Raw genomic sequence first — 22,905 nt, forward strand, 5'->3', positions numbered from 1 at the left:
ACTTGCAGTGCAGTTCATGTGATGTCCATAGCCTCTTTGTCGCAAAACTCCCTGATCTTGTTAAAAAGATAGTTTGTCTAGTTGTGTCCAGTCCAGGTGGTGCTTTTACAGGCAGACCATCTATGGGAGGAAGGATGTCAGTGTTGGGCAGCAGCTGAATCCTGGTCCAGACAGTCTGAATGCTCCTCGGTGACAACACCAGACTCCAGAGCATCAAAGCTGTAAAACAGGAAATAACAAAAAATGAGAAGACATTACAACCTTGCATAACATCAATTCACCTCCCAGGTTTAGATAAGAATAACCTCATACAAAGGAAACATTATTTTACCTGAAGTGCTGGCTGCAGCCTGAAGTACAGAGTCAAGTGTTGTTGTCAACCATAGCGTTCCACCAGCACCGTACCATCCTAGGAGCAGCAGGTACCCGAGTGGTTTGAGCGTTGGGCCAGTAACCGAAAGGTTGCTAGATCGAATCCTTGAGCTGACAAGGTAAAAATCTGTCGTCCTGCCCCTGAACAAAGCAGCTAACCCACTGTTCCTAGGCCTTCATTGTAAATAAGAATTTGTTCTTAACTGACTTACCTAGTTAAATAAAGGTTCAAATTTAAAAATCCTTTCACAGTGCAGTCTTTCACAACACCAGCAATCTCAGACAAAGTGTTCACTCTGGTCTTTCTGAAGTGCTGCTTGATCAAATCAAATTTATTCATATAGCCGTTCGTACATTAGCTGATATCTCAAAGTGCTGTACAGAAACCCAGCCTGTACAGAAACCCAGCACAGTGGCTAGGAAAAACTCCTTAGAAAGGCCAAAACCTACGAAGAAACCTATAGAGGAACCAGGCTATGAGGGGTGGCCAGTCCTCTTCTGGCTGTGCCGGGTGGAGATTATAACAGAACATGGCCAAGATGTTCAAATGTTCATAAATGACCAGCATGGTCAAATAATAATAATCACATTAGTTGTCGAAGGTGCTGAAAGTCAGCACCTCAGGAGTAAATGTCAGTTGGCTTTTCATAGCCGATCATTAAGAGTATCTCTACCACTTCTGCTGTCTCTAGAGAGTTGAAAACAGCAGGTCTGGGACAGGTAGCACTTCCGGTAAGCAGGTCAGGATTCCATAGCCGCAGGCAGAACAGTTGAAACTGGAGCAGCAGCACGGCCAGGTGGACTGGGGACAGCAAGGAGTCATCATGCCAGGTAGTCCTGAGGCATGGTCCTAGGCCTCAGGTCCTCCGAGAGAGAGAATGAAAGAGAGAAAGAGAGAATTCGAGAGACCATACTTAAATTCACACAGGACACCGGCTATGACAGGAAAAGTACTCCAGATATAACAAACTGACCCTAGCCTCCCGACACATAAACTACTGCAGCATAAATACTGGAGGCTGAGACAGGAGGGGTCAGGAGACACTGTGGCCCCATCCGATGATACCCCCGGACAGGGCCAAACAGGAAGGATATAACCCCACCCACTTTGCCAAAGCACAGACCCCACACCACTAGAGGGATATCTTCAACCACCAACTTACCATCCTGAAACAAGGCAGAGTATAGCCCACAAAGGTCTCCGCTATGGCACACCCCAAGGGAGACCCAGACAGGAAGATCACATCAGTGACTCAACCCACTCAAGTGACGCAACCCTCCTAGGGACGGCATGAAAGAGCACCAATAAGCCAGTGACTCAGCCCCTATACTGTAAGTCGCTTTGGATAAAAGCGTCTGCTAAATGGCATATATTATTATTATTATTATTATAATAGGGTTAGAGGCAAAGAATCCCAGTGGAAAGAGGGGAACCAGCCAGGCAGAGACAGCAAGGGCGGTTCGTTGCTCCAGAGCCTTTCCGTTCAACTTCACACTCCTGGGCCAGACACTCTATAGGACCTGCTGAAGAGATGAGTCTTCAGTAAAGACTTAAAGGTTGAGACCGAGTCTGTGTCTCTGATATGGGGTGGCAGACCATTCCATAAAAATGGAGCTCTATAGGAGAAACCCCTGCCTCCAGCTGTTTGCTTAGAAATTCTAGGGACAATTAGGAGGTCTGCGTCTTGTGACCATAGCTTACGTGTAGGTATGTATGGCAGGATCAAATCAGAGAGATAGGTAGGAGCAAGCCCATGTAATGCTTTGTAGGTTAGCAGTAGAACCTTGAAATCAGCCCTTGCCTTATCAGGAAGCCAGTGTAGGGAGGCTAGCACTGGAGTAATATAATCATTTTTTTTGGTTCTAGTCAGGATTCTAGCAGCTGTATTTAGCACTAATTGAAGTTAATTTGGTGCTTTATCCAGGTAGCCGGAAAGTAGAGCATTGCAGTAGTCTAACCTAGAAGTAACAAAAGCATGGATTCATTTTTCTGCATCATTTTTGGACAGAAAGTTTCTGATTTTTGCAATGTTACGTAGATGGGAAAAAGCTGTCCTTGAAACAGTCTTGATATGTTCGTCAAAAGAGAGATCAGGGTCCAGAGTAACGCCGAGGTCCTTCACAGTTTTCTTTGAGACGGCTGTACAACCATTAAGATTAATTGTCAGATTCAACAGAAGATATCTTTGTTTCTTGGGACCTAGAACAAGCATCTCTGTTTTGTCAGAGTTTAAAAGTAGAACGTTTGCAGCCATCCACTTCCTTATGTCTGAAAAACAGGCTTCTAGCGAGGGCCATTTTGGGGCTTCACCATGTTTCATTGAAATGTATAGCTGTGTGTCATCCGCATAGCAGTGAAAGTTAACATTATGTTTTCAAATGACATCCCCAAGAGGTAAAATATATAGTGAAAACAATAGCGGTCCTAAAACCGAACCTTGAGGAACACCGAAATGTACAGTTGATTTGTTCTAGGACAAACCATTCACAGAGACAAACTGATATCTTTCCGACAGATAAGATCTAAACCAGGCCAGAACTTGTCCGTGTAGACCAAATTGGGTTTCCAATCTCTCCAAAAGAATGTGGTGATCGTTGGTATCAAAAGCAGCACTAAGGTCTAGGAGCACGAGGACAGATGCAGAGCCTCGGTCTGATGGCATTAAAAGGTAATTTACCACCTTCACAAGTGCAGTCTTAGTGCTATGATCGGGTCTGAAACCAGACTGAAGCATTTCGTATACATTGTTTGTCTTCAGGAAGGCAGCGAGTTGCTGTGCAACAGCTTTTTCTAAAAATTTGAGAGGAATGGAAGATTCGATATAGGCCGATAGTGTTTTATATTTTCTGGGTCAAGGTTTGGCTTTTTCAAGAGGCTTTATTACTGCCACTTTTAGTGAGTTCGGTACACATCCGGTGGATAGAGAGCCGTTTATTATGTTCAACATAGGAGGGCCAAGCACAGGAAGCAGCTCTTTCAGTAGTTTAGTTGGAATAGGGTCCAGTATGCAGCTTGAAGGTTTAGAGGCCATGATTATCTTCATCATTGTGTCAAGAGATGTAGTACTAAAACACTTTACTGTCTCTCTTGATCCTAGGTCCTGGCAGAGTTGTGCAGACTCAGGACAACTGAGTTTGATGAGGCCGAAGCACCAGTCAGTGGCAAATCTGATGCGGCCTGTGATCAGGAAATAAGGTCCAGATTGTGGTGGAGCTTGTGCATGGTCCACCAGGCACGATACCAGAGTACAAACTTGTTCTTGTTTTGATCACTGCAGTTATCACAATTCAGGTCCACATGGGTTTTCCCAACTCCATAGTTGGTGAAGAAACAATGCATATAGTTGATGACTGCACTGCTTGGGCCAACTCTCTTTTTGATGACTGTATGACTGGTGGATTAGAGTCAGGCGTGTTCTACTGATTAATGTTGAATTCCAGATACAAACATTTTCACATTATTATACAAGAGATGCGAAATGGCATTCTGAGATAACAACACTACACACAGTAATGTTATGCTATTGTAACTAGCCAGCCATCCAATGTTACTAGCAATACAAACCAATTGTCATGGCAAGCTAAAGTTTACCAAATAATGTTAGGTTCATTGTTAGTTAGCAAGCCATCCATCGAACTCTAGCTGGCTAGCTAACAGTACGCTTTAGCTTGCAATGAAAACTTTCTGACAAAATTAGAAACTTTTCATATCTAAATCTGTAGCTAGATTCTTACCTGTATACATGGATGAAAGCTTCACGGCAGGCTTCAACCCCTTTTATAAAACTTCCTGTGTTGTTTCCGTTTAGTTTGCACAGCTTGTTTGGCCCGTTGTGCTCCACAGATTTCAAAATGTGTTATTTTCAGAGTGAGAGAGAGTCAGCATTGCATCGTCATCCAGAAAGTAGTCCACCACAACTTTTCCCCACTGACCTTCGTCGATAGCACCTGATAAATTCATGGCAGCAATGTTATTGAGAGCAGTAGCAACATATTTGCAGTTCTCCATGGCTAGCATAACATCATTCGAAAAAACTGTAGAAAGGATAATCTACGCATTACAAGCAGATCATTTCATAGACACAAGATGCAACACCGTAGGCCAATCCAAACTCATCTCTTGGCATGTCCAGCCCACTCATTATCTCAGCCAATCATGTCTAGCGGGAAGGTTGCCCTCTTTTTCTGTGGCTAAACCAACTAGGCTCGTAACTTAACAATTTTATTCGTATTTACAGATGACATAGAAGTTTGAAATTAAGGCACATGAAAGTTCACATGTTCGAGAAGGCATTTCTGCATTTTGATCAAAAAAAATTAAATAAAAAAAAACATTCAAAAGGCTCTCCTGTGAAGTCGTGACTTGCAACGTACGCCTAGTTTCCTGAATCAGGTCACATATATCTAATATTTGAGATTCTTCAAAGTAGCCACCCTTTGCCTTGATGACAGCTTTGAACACTCTTGTCTTGGCATTCTCTCAACCAGCTTCATGAGGTAGTCATCTGAAATGCTTTTCCAGCAGTCTTGAAGGAGTTTCCACATATGCTGAGCACTTGTTGGCTGCTTTTCCTTCACTTTGCAGTCCAACTCATCCCAAACTATCTCAATTGGGTTGAGGTATGGTGATTGGTAAAATAACCTTTACACAGCCTGGAAGTGTGTTTAGGGTCATTGTCCTGTTGAAAATCAAATGATCGTCCCACTAAGCACAAACCGGATGGGATGGCATATCGCTGCAGCATGATGTGGTAGCCATGCAGGTTAAGTGTGCCTTGAATTCTGAATAAACCACTGACAGAGTCCCCATAAAAGCACCCTCACACATCACACCTTCTTCTCCATGCTTCACTGTAGGAACCACACATGTGGAGATCATCCGTTCACCTACTCTGCGTCTCACAAAGACCTGGAACCATAAATCTCAAATTTGGACTCATCATACCAAAGTACAGATTTCCACTGGTCTACTGTCTATTGCTCGTGTTTCTTGGACCAATCAAGCCTCTTCTTATTATTGGTGTCCTTAAGTAGTGGCTTCTTTGCAGCAATTTGACCATGAAGGCCTGATTCATGCAGTCTCCTCTGAAAAGATGATGTTGAGATGTGTCTGTTATTTGAGCTCTGTGAAGCTTTTATTTGGGTTGCAATTTCTGAGGCTGGTAACTAATGAACTGCAGCCGAGGTAACTCTGGGTCTTCTTTTCCTGTGGCGGTCCTCATGAGAGCCAGTTTCATCAAAGTGTTTGATGGCTTTTGCGATTGCACTTGAAGCAACTTTCAAAGTTCTTGAAATGTTCTGCATTGACTGACCTTCATGTCTTTAAGTAACGATGGACTGTTATTTCTCTTTGCTTATTGGAGCTGTTCTTGACATAATATGGATTTGGTCTTTTACCAAATAGGGTTATCATCTGTATTCAAACCCTACCTTGTCACAACACAACTGATTGGCTCCAACACATTAAGAAGGAAAAAAATCCACAAATTAACAAGGCACACCTGTTAATTGAAATGCATTCCAGGTGATTACCTCATGAAGCTGGTTGAGATAATGCCAAGAGTATGCAAAGCTGTCATCAAGGCAAACGGTCGCTACTTTGAAGAATCTGAAATATAAAATATATTTTTATTTGTTTAACACATGATTACTGTTTACTACATGATTCCATATGTGTTATTTCATTGTTTTGATGTCTTCACTATTATTCTACAATGTAGAAAATAGTTTTAAAAAATAAAGAAAAACCCTTGAATGAGTAAGTGTGTCCAAACTGTTGACTGATATTGTACATAGCTGTGGGAAGTGTAGTGTCTTAACACTTAGTACTTATTTATGTAATAAGAAAGACTCTGAATACAAGCAATTGAACTGGAGCTTCACATTTACTCAAACAGGTTAGTACCAGAATAACATAGAACAATACTGCGCATGACCAAGGGCGCTTCATCCTTAAAGGGGACATCAGTAATTAACAGAACATAACATTCCTTCTCTTATACAATCAGAGTTACTTTTACCAAACCACAACTGAAACATTTCCCAGAACTTGTTGTAGTTATTTTGCATCTTTTAATTTGAACTTGAACAGTTAGTTTTTGTTTGTTTGTTTATAAGTCTAGTCTGTCTGGTGGACGGTGCCTTCGTTCTGGGTAGCGCCTCAGATTGTCTGGAGGCTCCTGAACATCCTCAGTGTGTGCTTGTTCCATTATAGCGTCTGCTATAGCAGCACCTTCATCAACACGTTCCCTTCTTTCAGCCTGGGGTCTCTCTACTGCCCCACCGTCCTCTACAGTTCCTTGTGTGTCACTCTCGGGAGCTCTCTGTGCCTGTTCTCTCTCGATTGTTGTGCTGTTTTCCGTGGAATGCATTTGGTTAATGTGACGCCGCCACATTATGTCTGGGCTCACTTGAACCTGGTAAGTTCTGGGTCCCGTTTGTGTGTGTACGGTCCCTCTTGTCCATTTCCCTCCTCTTCTGTAGTCTCGCACCATCACTTCCTGTCCTGTTTGGAGATGGCGCTCCCGGCCACCGGAGAGCATCTTGGCTTGTTTGTTCAGCACTTCATTACGCCTGTTTGGCTTCATGATGTCCAGCTGTGTGCGGAGAGGCCTCCCGAACATCAGTGCGGCTGGGCTTTCATTTGTTGTGGCATGTGGGGTGTTTCGGTAGGAGGCCAGGAACTTGGCCAGTTTTGTTTGCAAAGTCCCTTCGTCTCGTTTTGCTGCACAGAGTCCTTGCTTTAGAGTTTGCACAAAGCGTTCTGCCAGCCCATTGGTGGCAGGGTGGTACGGAGCTGAAGTTGAGTGTTTGATTCCATTTACTGACATGAATCTTGTAAACTCGTCACTTACAAAAGCTTGCGCGTTGTCACTTACCAGCTGCAGTGGCAAACCGAAGCGTGCAAACGTTGTTCTGAGACACTCTATCGTCTGAGCTGAGGTGGAGGAGTCGGTGCAAAACACCTCTGGCCATTTGGAATGGGCATCCACTATAACCAGAAACATGTGCTTTTCAAAAGGACCAGCGTAGTCCACATGAATTCTCTGCCATGGCTCTGCGGGCCATTCCCATGGGTGGACTGGGACAGGAGCAGGCATGTGAAGGGTTTCCAAACATCCACTACAGTTCTTTGCCATATTTTCTATCTGTTGGTCCAGACCTGGCCACCAGAAGTGGCTCCTTGCGAGCAGCTTCATTTTGACAATTCCAACATGACCTTCATGTAGTTGCTGCAAGACTCGATGTTGGCATTTCTGGGGTATCATGACTCTCATTCCCCACATCAAACATCCCTGGTACGTTGTAATTTCGTTTCTCCGCTGGAAATACAGAGTCAGCTCCTTTCTGCCAGTAGCTGGCCATCCTGACATGGTGTAGGTGTACACTTTTGACAAGGTCACATCTTTCCTTGTCTCATGTTTGATAACTGTGCTTGTGACCGGTAGTGCCTCGAGTTGAGCGGTATGGAACATGTCCACTGCATCCACCCTCCTTTGCCTTTCTCTTGTACATGGCAGTCTGGATAATCCATCTGCATTTGTGTGGAGGGATGACGGCTTAAACTCAATGTCATACATATGACTGGCAAGGAACAAGGCATATCGCTGTAACCTGGCTGCTGTCATTGCCGGAATGCCTTTCTTTGGACTGAAAATGGAAAGCAACGGCTGGTGATCTGTAACCAGTGTGAAACGCTTGCCATATAGGTATGCGTGGAATTTCTTGACGCCCCACACTAGTGCCAGTGCTTCTTTGTCAATTTGTGAGTAGTTTTTCTCTGCATCATTCAATGTTCGTGACGCAAATGCAACTGGCCTCTCTGACCCATCTTTCAGTGTGTGTGAAAGGACTGCCCCTAATCCATAAGGGGACGCATCACAAGCCAACTTCACTGGCATTTCAGGGTCGTAATGCATCAGGACCTGTTCAGATGTTATGAGCCGTTTTGCCTCCAGAAATGCATTTTCACATTGCTCTGTCCACCGCCATGTCCTATTCTTTTCCAGGAGCTGATTTAGAGGCTGGAGTACTGCTGAAAGGTTTGGGAGGAATATTCTGTAGTAATTGATCAGTCCCGTGAAAGATCTCACTTCTGTGATATTTTGTGGTCGTGGTGCCTGTACCACTGCCTCGATTTTGTCCTGTGTTTTGTGCAATCCATTACAGTCAATCTCATGTCCACAGAAGACAATCTTGTCTTTGAAGAACTCACACTTCTTTAAGTTTGCCTGTAGACCATACTCTTTCAGTCTTTTCAGGACCTCTTCCAGGTTAGCCAGGTGCTCTTTGTCGGTGCGTCCTGTTATGATCATGTCATCCAGGATACACTGGATTCCTGGGATTCCTTGCAAAATCTGGTCAATAGTTCGTTGCCAAATGGCTGGGGCTGATGCAATGCCAAAGACCAGGCGGTTATTGTCATGCAGGTGTATGAGGACCCAAAAGCGACTTGGCGAAAACAGAGTCTTTAATCCAGTAAAGTAATTCTACAAACATAAGACATAATTCCACTCGTAATGACGAGAACAGACTGGAGACTCGATCAAGAACTGCAGGTTGCCTCGGGAAGGCACTTGAACCTAGCAGACTCAGACACCTGCTCTCCACGCAGCATCTGAGGGAAACACGACACGACAGGGCGATACACAGACACAGCACGGTGAACAATAGACAAGGATCCGACAGGGCAGGAACGGAAAACAAGGAGAGAAATAGGGACTCTAATCAGGGAAAAGAATAGGGAACAGGTGTGGGAAGACTAAATGATTGATTAGGGGAATAGGAACAGCTGGGAGCAGGAACGGAACGATAGAGAGAAGAGAGAGAGGAAGGGAGAGAGAAAAAGGGGAACGAACCTAAAAAGACCAGCAGGGGGAAAATGAACAGAGGGAAAAGCCAAAATGACAAGACAATCTAAGACAAAACATGACAGTTATACCTGTATAGCCCTTTGTGTGTGTTTATTGTCAGGTACTGTTTGGAACTCTCTTCAACCGGTAGCTGCAGGTAAGCCTGTTTCAGATCGATTTTACTGAAGTGTTTCCCACCAGCTAGTGCAGCAAAGATGTCATCCAGGCGTGGTAGGGGGTATTGGTCCACATGCAACATTGGATTCACAGTTACCTTGAAGTCCCCACACATTCTAACAGACCCGTCTTTCTTCACAATAGGAACTATGGGTGTGGCCCATTCGCTTCTGTCCACTTTCGTCAGGATCCCTGTATCCTGCAAGCGATCGATTTCCGCTTCCACTTTTGGTCTCAGGGAGTATGGAACAGATCTGGCTTTGCAGAATTTTGGGGTTGCATCATCTCTTAGTACAAGTTTTGCTGTGAAGCCTTTTACTGTTCCCATCTGATCACTGAAAACTGTATTGTATTTATTCCGCAAGTGTTCCAGTGTTTGGTCTGTGCCTTTCCCTTTGGACTGGAACGTGTGGAGCATTTTCAAGTCACACCAATTCAGCTTTATTTTTGAAAGCCATTCCCTGCCAAATAATGGGGGGCCAGTTCCAGGCACCACATACAGCTGTAACTGCTGTGTTTGCCCCCCATAATGCACTCTGACCTGCAACGCCCCCATTGGGCTCAATCTCTCTCCTGAGTATGTCTTCAGCAACACATTTGTGTTCTTCAGCTTGATAGCCTTAAAGTGCTCATTGTAGACAGTAGTGGAAATAATAGACACTGCAGATCCTGTGTCCAGCTCCATTTTGAGGGGTTTGCCTTCGATATCTGGGGTCACCCATATTATGCTACTGCTGGGAGAAGTCACTGTGTTTAACTCCATTGTACCAATTAATCGTTCATCTGAATCACTGCCACTGTTCCCTGCTAGTGCATTCACAGACCCTTTAATTTTCTCAGTTTTCCTGTTGTGACTGAATTTGGCTTTGCATGCTCTTTGAATGTGCCCCCTTCTACTGCATTTGTGACAAATTTCGTCTTTGAAACGGCAGTCCTCTGCTCTGTGACCATCTCTGTCACACCTGTTGCATTTTTCGGCCACACGGGGACGTTGTCGACTGCGTGAAAACTTGTGCAGGGAAATTTGTGACAGGTCGGTACTTCTTTTACTTTGCAACTCAAAAGTATCTTTATTCGCGATTTCCATAGCCACAGCAATTTCAACAGCCTTTGCAAATGTGAGCAAACGTTTTTGAATGTGTTCATGTTTCAGTCCACAAACAAATCTATCCCTTAATGTGTCATTTAGGTTCTCTCTCAACTGGCAATGTTCAGACAGTTTCTTCAACACTGCTACATATGTACTAACACCCTCCCCCTCATTCTGATCTCTCTTGTGGAAACGAAAACGTTCCGCGATGAGGAGTGGTTTAGGTGATAGGTGATTTTGCAATATCTCCACAATCTCTGTGAATGTTTTATTTGAGGGCTTCAGAGGGGCAGTCAGATCTCTTAGCAAACTGTATGTTTTTGGGCCAATTAAACTCAACAACGCTGGCACTCTCTTGTTATCAGCAATGTCGTTTGCAATGAAGTACTGTTCCAGTCGTTCAATGTAAGTTGCCCAGTTTTCTTGAGTGTCATCAAACACATCTATTTTCCCGATGCTAGCCATTCTCTTTACCTCCGGCTCCACAGGTCTTTGATCTGCCGCCTCGTTCTCGTCAGCTCTCCCCTCGTACTCACTGCTTGCTAGCTGTTGTGCTAAAGAGTCAAAATCTTCCTCTCTTCCTACGAACTCCATCTGTATTCGTGATGCACACTGCAGGTAATCATCCTCGTCGCCATTGTAGTGTCTTAACACTTAGTACTTATTTATGTAATAAGAAAGACTCTGAATACAAGCAATTGAACTGGAGCTTCACATTTACTCAAACAGGTTAGTACCAGAATAACATAGAACAATACTGCGCATGACCAAGGGTGCTTCATCCTTAAAGGGGACATCAGTAATTAACAGAACATAACAGGAAGTATGGTTGCTGAGGGTGCCCCCTTAAAAAATAGAATAAAACAATTTAAAGATGAAAAAATATATTTAAAAAATCTCAGCACCCTCTCCCTCAAACTACTTCCCACGGATACTCACACGTGCACACACACGCACACGCACACGCACACACACACACACACACACACCATGACTGCTGCTACTGGAATACTATTTATTATTACTGCACATTTATTTATTTATTATTGGTATTGCGTATCTATTGCACAATTTCCCAGTCTTGTAAATATCCAACTTCGTTTGAGTGCCTTATGTATTATATTTTTGCTAAAATACTATTCTATTTTTGACTTAATTTAGTTTTTGATTTTTACTGCCCTCTGCGTTCACTTACTTATTTTGTCTATTGATGTTGCATTGTCGAGAGGTGAACTGTGTGAACTGTGAACTGTGTACTCCATGTAGGCTTACAATATATCATGTGTATATGATGAAAAAACTAACTTGACTTGAATTTATTGTAGATACTTTTTGAAGTAGCCAAAATAGAAATACGAGAAATAAAGCTTACCTCATTCCACCATGGATATCCTGCCAGGTGTGACAATTGAGTCTGGATCTTCTTGACTTTATTCCTCCCTCTGTAGCTCCTATCTACTACAGCCAGCCACGCTGTTTACAGCATAATCGAAACATCCAGCGCAGGTAATGGCAAATGATTATTAGATAGACACCGCTGCTATCTATCGCCAGCGTTCTCTAAACATGGTCTCCGTGGTAACACTGTCCTGCGATAGAAGCTGGACGGTCTTCGAGCTAAGGGCTTTGAGGAACCGGCCTGTCTGCTCTATCGGTTAATAGATGTAGACTGTTATCTGGCCTTGACTGTGCCGACCTCTTGATTAAGAGAGAAAGAGAGGAGGGAGGGAACAGTGCATGAGGGAGAAAAATGACTCCGGTCTATTATAAGCAGTCTATAACAGCTCATCCCTAGCTACCATACATACACCTGTATGACTAACTAAACATTGACTGTGGTGGTACGAGGTCATTCTTTCATTCTGTAGGCTAACCGCAGTGGAAAATCCCGCAACAGAATAATGCCCACTCATACTGACAAATGTGGTCAAAATATGTATTTAGTTATCCTACTTGTGTATCATATTTGTCAGTATGATTGGTGGTGAGGCATTTCTTAACAAAAAGGGAAACACAAAAATGCACTATGATTATTATGGAAGGTGAATGGTTTTCTTACCGGATCTGGTTGGGGTTGCCAATAAAGAAAAAAGTGTTCCATTTAAAAAGGTCATTGTAGATCATGTATAGTGAGCACACAGATGAGAGCAACTGGTTTCAACCCAGGTTTGGTCCTAAACTGAAGAAGAGCATCATGAAAAAAACATTGACTATTAAAATTAAAACGTTTCTCCCTATAAAGTAAGCTAAAAGTCCACCTTTTGGAGTGAAATAATTGTTGTGGCCAAAAGTTTTGAGAATGACACAAATATTAATTTTCACAAAGTTTGCTGCTTCAGTGTCTTTAGATATTTTGGTCAGATGTTACTAAGGAATACTGAAGTATAATTACAAGCATTTCATAAGTGTCAAAGGCTTTTATTGACAATTACATGAAGTTGATGCAAAGAGTCTTTTTCTTTTTCAAGACCTCTGCAATCCACCCTGGCATGCTGTCAATTAACTTCAAGGCCACATCCTGACTGATGGCAGCCCATTCTTGCATAATCAATGCTTGGAGTTTGTCAGAATTTGTGGGGTTTTGTTTGTCCACCCGCCTCTTGAGGATTGACCACAAGTTCTCAATGGGATTAAGGTCTGGGGAGTTTCCTGGCATGGACCCAAAATATCAATGTTTTGTTCCCCGAGCCACTTAGTGATCACTTTTGCCTTATGGCAAGGTGCTCCATCATGCTGGAAAAGGCATTGTTCGTCACCAAATTGTTCCTGGATGTTTGGGAGAAGTTCCTCTCGGAGGAGGTGTTGGTACCATTCTTTATTCATGGCTGTGTTCTTAGGCAAAATTGTGAGTGAGCCCACTCCCTTGGCTGAGAAGCAACCACACACATGAATGGTCTCAGGATGCTTTACTGTTGGCATGACACAGGACTGATGGTAGCGCTCACCTTGTCTTCTCCGGACAATATTTTTTTCCGGATGCCCCAAACAATCGGAAAGGGGATTCATCAGAGAAAAATACTTTACCTCAGTCCTCAGCAGTCCAATCCCTGTACCTTTTGCAGAATATCAGTCCTTCCCTGATGTTTTTCCTGGAGAGAAGTGGCTTCTTTGCTGCCCTTCTTGACACCAGGCCATCCTCCAAAAGTCTTCGCCTCACTGTGTGTGCAGATGCACTCACACCTGCCTGCTGCCATTCCTGAGCAAGCTCTGTACTGTTGGTGTCCCGATCCCGCAGCTGAATCAACTTTAGGAGATGGTCCTGGCGCTTGCTGGACTTTCTTGGGCGCCCTGAAGCCTTCTTCTCAACAATTGAACCGCTCTCCTTGAAATTCTTGATGATCCGATAAATGGTTGATTTAGGTGCAATTTTACTGGCAGCAATATCCTTGCCTGTGAAGCCCATTTTGTACAAAGCAATGATGACGGCACGTGTTTCCTTCCGGGTAACCATGGTTGACAGAGGAAGAACAATGATTCCAAGCACCAACCTCCTTTTGAAACTTCCAGTCTGTTATTCGAACTCAATCAGCATGACAGAGTGATCTCCAGCTTTGTCAACACTCACACCTGTGTTAACGAGAGAATCACTGACATGAGGTCAGCTGGTCCTTTTGTGGCAGGGCTGAAATGCAGTGGAAAAGTTTTGGGGGGGGATTTAGTTAATTTGCATGGCAAAGAGGGACTTTGCAATTAATTGCAATTCATCTGATCACTCTTCATAAAATTCTGGAGTATATGCAAATTGCCATCATACAAACTGAGGCAGCAGACTTTGTGAAAATTAATATTTGTGTCATTCTCAAAACTTTTGGCCACGACTATACATTGGTGCGAGACACTATTCAAGTGAGCAGATTATTTTAAACATATCACATTATCACGTTTATTGTTTGCACACAATGTGTCAAATGTGGAGTTCATGCTGACCTTTTGGTCTGCCTCCTTAGAATTTACGGTTATACAGAAGTCACAGCTTTGTATACTCCCCCTCAAGCCGATACCACAACGGCCCTGGAGGAACTTCACTGCACTTTATGTAAACTGGAAACCACATACCCTGAGGCTGCATTTACTGTAGCTGGGGATTTTAACAAAGCAAATTTGAGGAAAACTCTACTGAAGTCCTATAAACACGTTGACTGTAGTACTCACGCTGCTAAAACACTCGACCTCTACTACACCAACGTCCGAGATGCCATTGCCCTCCCTCAAAAAGCAAGGAGAGGAAAAAAAGGAAAAAGGAAGTACCCGTGCTGAGGACTATTCAACGCTGGTCTGACCAATCGGAATCCATGCTTCAAGATTGTTTTGATCACGCGGACTAGGATATGTCTCTGAGAATAACATTGACAAATACACAGATAAGGTGACTGAGTTTATACATGGCAAGGTGACAGGGAATATGGCAGAATATAAACAGTGTAGTTATTCCCTCCGTAAGGCAATCAGATAGACAAAACGTCAGTATTGAGACAAAGTGGAGTCGCAATTCAACAGCTCAGACACAAGACAATCATGGACTACAAAGGGAAAACCAGCCACACCGCGGACACAGACGTCTTGTATCCAGGCAAGCTAAACATCTTCTTCGCCCACTTTGAGGATAACACAGTGCCACCAACCCAGCCTGCTACCAAAGACTGTGGGCTCTCCTTCTGACGTGAGTAAGACATTTAAGCGTGTCAACCCTCGCAAGGCTGCTGTCCCAGACGGCATCCCTAACCGTGTCCTCAGAGCATGTGCAGAGTGTTTACGGACATATTCAATCTCTCCCTATCCCAATATGCTGTCCACACTTGCTTCAAGATGTCCACCATTGTTCCTGTACCCAAGAAATCAAAGGTAACTGAACTAAATGACTATCGCTCCGTAGCACTCACTTCTGTAATCATGAAGTGCTTTGAGAGGCTAGTTAAGGATCACATTACCTCTACCTTATTTATTTTACCAGGCAAGTCAGTTAATTAAGAACAAATTCTTAAATTCTTTAAAATTAAAAATTCTTTCTATTCAATGATGTCCTTGGAACAGTGGGTTAACTGACCTGTTCAGAGGCAGAAGAACATTATCAGCTCAGGGATTTAATCTTGCAACCTTTCGGTTAGTAGCCCAATGCTCTAACCACTAGGCTACCTGCCGCCCCACCTTAACTGACACCCTAGACCCACTCCAATTTGCTTACCGCCCCAATAGATCCACAGACGTTGCAATCGCCATCGCACTGCCCTATCCCATCTGGACAAGAGCAATACCTATGTAAGAATGATGCTTATTGACTATAGCTCAGCCTTCAACACCATAGCACCCTCCAAGCTCATTATTAAGCTCAGGGCCCTGGGTCTGAACACCGCCCTGTGCGACTGGGTCCTGGACTTCCTGACGGGCCGCCACCTGGTGTGGAAGGTAGGAAACAAAACCTCCACTTCGCTGATCCTCAACACAGGGGCCCCACAAAGGTGTGTGCTCAGCCCCCTCCTGTACAAATGAGCTGATCGTGGACTTCAGGAAACAGCAGAGGGAGCACGCTCCTATCCGCATCGACGGGACAGCAGTGGAGCAGGTGGAAAAGTTCAAGTTCCTCGGCGTACACGTCACTGACGATCTGAAATGGTCCATCCACGCAGACAGTGTGGTGAAGAAGGCGCAGCAGCAACTCTTGGGAGGCTGAGGAAATTTGGCTTGGCACCTAAAACCCTCACAAACATTTACAGATGCACATTTGAAAGCATCCTTTTGGGCTGTATCACCGCCTGGTACGGAAACTGCACCGCCTGCAACTGCAAGGCTCTCCAGAGGGTGGTGCGGTCTGCCCAACTTATCACCGGGGGCAAACTACCTGTCCTCTAGGACACCTACAGAACCAAATGTCACAGGAAGGCCAAAAATATCATCAAGGGTAACAACCACCTGAGCCACTGCCTGTTTTCCCCGCTAGGAGGTCAGTACAGGTGCATCAAAACTGGGACCGAGAGACTAAAAAACAGCTTCAAGGCCATCAGACGGTTAAATAGCCAACACTACACTGCTTCCTCCCGGTTACGTAACCCTGCACCTTAGAGGCTGCTGCCCCAAATACATAGACTTGAAATCACTAGCCACTTTAACAATGTTTACATATTTTTGCTTTACTCATCTCATATGTATATACTGTATTCTATTCTACTGTAATAACATCTGTTGTGACAAACATGTGCATGTGACAAAACATTTGATTTGATTTAATTTGATTTGAACAGCCAACTTGACATAGCTTGAAGATTTTTCAAAAGAATAATGTGCAATTATTGTGCAATCCAGGTGTGCAAAGCTTTTAGAGACTTATCCAGAAAGTCTCTGCCAAATGTGATTCTAACATGTATTAACTCAGGGGTGTGAATTCTTATGTATATAAATTAGATATTTCTGTATTTCATTTTCAATACATTTGCAAACATTCCCCCCAAAATGTTTTCACTTTGTCATTATGGGGTTTTGTGTGTAGATGGGTGAGAGAAAAATATCATATTAGGACAAATTCTCTTATATGTATATTAAAGTTATTCAAAAGTTTAGTATTTGGTCCCATATTCCTAGCATGCTATGATTACATCAAGCTTGTGCCTATTCAAAGCTGTTTGTTTTGATTGCGTTTCATATTAGTTTAGCCCAGTAGAAATGAATGTTAAATAATGTATTGTGTCATTTTGGAGTCACTTTTATTGTAAATAAGAATACAATATGTTTCTAAACACGTCTACATTAATGGGGATGTTACAAGGATTACGGATAGTCCTGAATGAATCGTGAATAATGATGAGTCACACAAATATCAAACCCAATACCTTTGGAGCTCACATTAAATAAATGTATGATACCCCTGATACTCATCTTCCTGTTTTACATTGTTTTGATGACTGACTGGAAGAACCCTTCAGTGGTATTAAGAAATCACAAAAACCAACAGCTACATTAGACACGGATTGGGACAATCAGAGTGTATTACGCAAGTTTGCGTATCCCATTAAGTGAAACATTTTCAGAGGGGGCATCAATTAAAATCCAGAAGTATGATGCAAATTAGATTTTAATGTCATCACTACAAAAAAAGTCATAGAAAATAAAGGGGAACAGAAATAATATAAAACCTTCAAATGATCATAAATACACACATACAAATGCATACTACACATCCTTCCAAGTCAAGGTAAGCTTTTGGTTATATTTATTAATTGAATTAATTTATTGCCACTGCCCGCGTTGTGACTGTTAAACTGCTTCCTGACAGTACACTGTACTGCATGATTGTAGCGGGTTTAGTTTAGTGTAACTAGTTCTAGTAGCTATGTTTACAATGATGTAGGCTGTGTATAGCGGTTAGCAGTCATGATATGGAGGTTTGGTTTGGAAAGGTTTTTTAGCCTTGTCACAGACAGCTGATGTGTTGTGCACTGAAGTCCACAAGCGAAGGGAAAAGGTGAGATGAGGAGAGAGCACAGATAGTTGCGAGAAAGAATTATATGCACACCGATCAACATGATCAGGCTTTCTTTATATGGCTGCTATGAAAGTGAACTGTTTGTGTGTAATCAGGGGTGTATTCATTCTGCTGATTCTGTTGAAAAATGTTTCTTAAACGGAAGAAAATGGGATGAAAAGGGGATAAACATACCTGAATTTGTCCAATAGACACTAATTTGCAACTGTTGGACCAATGATTACACCCTACATAGGTCAGCTAGATGCAGGCAAGAGTGTGCAAGGCGGCAATGAATGTGTGACAATTCTCTCAACCTATGCACCTAGGTTGTAAACTTTCCTTCATAGGCTAGGTTGTAGCAACCTCATGATGGGTATAGGTACAATTTCAGTATCATGTAGTAACCTAAACCTATCGATGTTACATTGAGCTGGGTGAATGGAATATGAATAACAGTCATTTGACCACAACTGATTCATGTATAGGCTACTTATAAAGACAGATAGCATAGTCCTCAGTCTTTTTCATAAGAACCTAAGTACAATAAACACATTGCACAGGCTGGTATTTAGCTAACTTATGTAGCAAGCATGTAGCAAGTGAAGCATATGGCTTGACTACACACTATAACAGGGGTGTTAAACCCATTGCATGGAGGAGCTAGAATGTGAAAGTTTTTGTTTAAGGCCTAGACTTCCGGGTGTGGGGAGTTCTTTAACAATTAGTGACCTTAATTCATCAATCAAGTACACCGGTGGAGCGAAAACCTGCAGAACCTTGGCCCTCTGTGGAATGAGTTTGACACATGTTGTCATTGGAGCTTGGTGTGCTGTCCTTCTGAGTTCTGGTGCAGAACAACACAGGGCAGTAGAGAGCCTTACTGTAGAAGTACAACCCCTGCACTCTCTCCAACAGGTTCTTCAGGAAGAGGTGGAAGGTACACCTGAGGGCCGACGAGGAGAAGTAGAAGATGATGGGGTCCAGGCTGGCGTTGATGGTACTGGACAAGAGTGCAGCCATCCGCCAATTGGGACTCTCCCAGTTAACAAAGCCCACTAAGTGTGACAGGTTGTAGGGCGCGAAGCAGACAATGAACACCAGCAGGGTGGCCAGAGACAGACCGATGGCCCGCAGACGTTTCTTGGGCTTGATGCTGGGCAGCTGAGAGAGGATTCGGATGAAGTTGATGTAGCAGAAGCAACAGATGAAGAAAGGTACACAGAATAGAACCAGGAAGAGCTCCAGGCGGACAGGTATCAGGACCCGCAGCTGCATCTGGGTGAAATTCGTGTAACACATGTTCCCTTCCTGGGTGGCATTGGAATCGACGAAATATGGAATGATGTAGCGATACTGATGTGCGCCATGGAGATCACCCAGAAGGCGACGCAAACCACCGTGGTGTACAAAGACCGTCTTATGAGTTTGTACTTGATGGGAAAGGCCACCCCCAGGTAGCGTTCAACGCTGATGGCAGTCAGAAAGAAGGTGCTGTTGTAGATGGTGGTGTAGAAGACGAAGCTGGTCAATGGACACAGGAAGACGGGCATGTTCCATACATTGTCGTCCGCCGCCTCTTTCATCTTGAAGGGCAGGAAGAGCAGAAAGAGGAGGTCCGAGACGGTCAGGTTGAGGAGCAGGATGTCGATGGACATGGCTTTCTGCCTCACCTTCTTTCCAAAGGTGTAGAAGGCCACACCATTGGCAGGGAGGCCAATCAGGAAGGTGATGATGTAGACCGCCAGCACCAGGCTGCTGTGGCTGTGTCTATCCCCGAATTCATTCCCAGACAGCATTCTGCAAAAGAGGAAGGAAACAGACAATGAGTTGATGTTTGCGTTAGCTAATGCAGGTACTCAATTTGGGGTCAATTCAGGATAAGCATAGTTAGTCAATAAGGGTGTGAAGCAATTCAAGAGAAACTGAGTCACTGTCACTAGTTTGTTTACAGAAATTCACAGGAAGGATGGATACAATGGGTGTGATGCAATTGGTTAACAAAGCCATGTCATTCTGTGTAACAAGAGTTTCTTTGAGTCTGTGGTTGTCTTTGGCAAGTCAGCGGTCTAATGCACTGCATCTCAGTGTTTGAGGCATCACTACAGACACCCTGGTTCCAATCCAGGCTGTATCACAACCAGCCGTGATTGGGAGTCCCATAGGGCAGCGCACAATTGCCCCAGAGTCGCCCGGGTTTGGCCGGTGTAGGCCGTCATTGTAAATAAGAATTTGTTGGCTGGCTTGCCTAGTAACTGGCCTTTAACTGGCTTGCCTAGTAACTGGCCTTTAACTGGCTTGCCTAGTAACTGGCCTTTAACTGGCTTGCCTAGAAACTGGCCTTTAACTGGCTTGCCTAGTAACTGGCCTTTAACTGGCTAGCCTAGTAACTGGCCTTTAACTGGCTTGCCTAATAACTGGCCTTTAACTGGCTAGCCTAGTAACTGGCCTTTAACTGGCTAGCCTAGTAACTGGCCTTTAACTGGCTTGCCTAGTAACTGGCCTTTAACTGGCTTGCCTAGTTAAATAAAGGTTCAATAAAAAATAAATGGTTGGACTGTCTACAGAAGACAAATGGGGGTATACAGAGCAAAGGTCAATGTCATTATGTTCCTCAAGCAGGTGACTTGTTAGCAAACTCTGCCCCCTTTCCAAACTAGCAAGACCTCATCTCCGTAGGCACAGTGCATTGGAGTGAAGCCATTAATTGTGGCAAACGAGGTACCCATCACAACAATAAAGGGAGCGGTCTGTTTGTGCTTCACAGCCTTGAGTATCCCAGATGCCTCTCGGCTAATCCCAGTGTTAATACCCAGCGCACGCATGAACCCCTAAGCTTCCTTCTATTCATGGTGGAGCAAACTAACAACATAATACTCCCATCATGACACAAGTGTTCAGTGGCTGGTAAGCCATGAGGATGGTAGAAGAAGAGTGACTTTAATTTCTACAGAGTAAGGGGTTATTTGGTTCCCAATGACACTTCCACAAAGTATCTGTTGAAATGATAGTCACATATTTTGGGGCTAGCAGTGTTATCAAGGTTGACCTCTGCACTGACAATGAATTCAGAAGAAGCTAAATATATTTTCTGCTTTTCCATACTTTCCTGCTCACTCCAGTTCAACAATTTGATGACAAGTGCATGTCAATTTGGTAATATTATGTCAATGTCGATTACATGGGGAAGAATGTAACCAAGGGAAACAATTACTTGAGAGAACTGGATCCTATTCTTCTAACCGACCTTGGGCAACACTGATTAACAGACCATCAACACGGTCATCTACTTCTCATTATCTTTCCCAACACTGATTCAACATTTACTATTTCAATTTATCAATTTGTGCTAGAACGCACCCTTGGAGGAAAGGGTATAGTTATTAAAAACTGGGTCATGTGAACTTCAATTGTTTATAGAAGCCCAAGTTCTCCAGAAGGGTATATGGTATCTAAATGACAATAAACGACAACATACATGACTGATAAAACTGCCATCTAGCGGATGCGTTTTGGTCTGGGAGGTGGCAACCACCACGCACTGGACATGTGGCTGTACATGTAAATGTAAATGTTTGAGGTTCCACGAGGTTTCTCGTTCATTTCATCAGCTGATTTCTTTCATAATATAGGACTCGGTGTAGTGTACAGAGCGAGATTTGGTCAGCGCGCTAGTGCAGTGGTCACCAACCCTGGTTTGGGGGAGAACTACTGTGTCCACAAGCTTTTTTCCTTATTTAACAAATCAGCTACTCATCAAGACCTTGATTAGTTGAATAAGGTGTGTTGCGGGGTTGGAACAGAGAGAGTTTCACCTGATCAGTGATGATAAACAATGCTCACCTTGACAGAACCCAACACTTTAAACACAGCCCATCATTACAGGGGTACTACTGTACAGCAATAGAGATGTTGCTCAAATGACAACATTTTACGGAGAGTGATTGGCCAGACAGAGACGCCCATTTGGATAGCAGCCATCAGACTGGAACATCACACACTCATTCCCAAAGGACAAAAAAACTCAGTAACCGTGCCGATTTAGACAGAGTGTAGTACAAACACAGAACATACTTATACCATCTCATTACTGAAATGTATTTATTTATATTCCAGTGACATGGTATTGCATATTTACCTTAGATCTAATACATTTCAAAAGGCTTGCAGGTATTTTGTCATATAAAAGCATTGTCTGTCTACTTTGCCAACATTTATATAAAAGCTCCTGATTATAGCACAAGAAGCGTGATATCAAAATAGTTCCACTGTACATACCTCAGTCAGCAAACACACACACACACAAACACACACACAGGCACGTCTCCTGGTCAAATTGTGTGTAAGCTTGGCTCCAAATAAACTGTGCTGTTAATGGTAAAGTCTCTATTTAAACGTACTTGATGTCACATACCTCAGTTCGTGCTAAACAGGAAAGAAAATGGACATGTTCCTTTTTTGGGGAGGGGGGGGGGGACTCTCCACAACAGATGATCTTTCTGTAAATGCTCAAACTATCAAAAAAACTCAACTGCAACTCTGTTGATATGCAACAGCTTACTCAGATTACAGTTTGGGTTTATGTTTAGGGTTAGAGTTAGGATGTGAGGCCTGGCAGCTGAGGCTGGGGTTATGGATTATGTATTAGGTGTGTAGTCACAGTAAGGTTTCAAATTGGGTTTAGTATTAGGGTTATGGATAAATAGCTGAATACCATCTATTGTTAAATACACTAATAACCTAAAAAATATAATCCTCTCACCCAACCTTTTACATGGATCATTCAGTATGTGGAGAATGTTAATTGCATTTGGGAAATATCAAACTCTCTGATTCACTGTCCCCTCTAGTTCATGTCAACATAGCCTATCGGATTGTTTTCACACAAGAACTCACACAAACCATGTGAAATCACAACTCATGCCATTGAGTTTATTACGCTGCCGTTTTTGCAAAGTTTT

The 22,905-nt window shown here is 43.4% G+C and overlaps 1 protein-coding gene and 1 pseudogene across 1 annotated transcript; both read right to left on the reverse strand.

Annotated features, from left to right (window-relative positions):
- Positions 1-2,491: 2,491 nt before the first annotated feature.
- LOC124004862 (uncharacterized protein K02A2.6-like) lies at positions 2,492-8,852 on the reverse strand. The gene is made up of 2 exons (XM_046313692.1): positions 6,864-8,852; positions 2,492-2,512 (listed from the first exon to the last, which is right to left on the reverse strand). The coding sequence occupies exons 1-2, from the start codon at positions 8,685-8,687 to the stop codon at positions 2,492-2,494; spliced, it is 1,845 nt and encodes a 614-aa protein (XP_046169648.1). The 5' UTR covers positions 8,688-8,852.
- An 8,371-nt stretch (positions 8,853-17,223) lies between these two features.
- On the reverse strand, positions 17,224-22,320 carry LOC124006110 (annotated as a pseudogene).
- Positions 22,321-22,905: the final 585 nt, after the last annotated feature.

This window comes from Oncorhynchus gorbuscha, linkage group LG19 (genome assembly GCF_021184085.1).
Source record: "Oncorhynchus gorbuscha isolate QuinsamMale2020 ecotype Even-year linkage group LG19, OgorEven_v1.0, whole genome shotgun sequence".
NCBI lineage: Eukaryota > Metazoa > Chordata > Actinopteri > Salmoniformes > Salmonidae > Oncorhynchus > Oncorhynchus gorbuscha.

Coding starts and splice junctions, on each gene's coding strand:
- LOC124004862 (XM_046313692.1), bottom strand. CDS start 8,687: ATGATCATAACAGGACGCACCGACAAAGAGCACCTGGCTAACCTGGAA. Junction 2,513..6,863: donor AAACAGGACAGGAAGTGATG/GTGCGAGACTAC, acceptor ATGGTTGTACAG/CCGTCTCAAAGAAAACTGTG.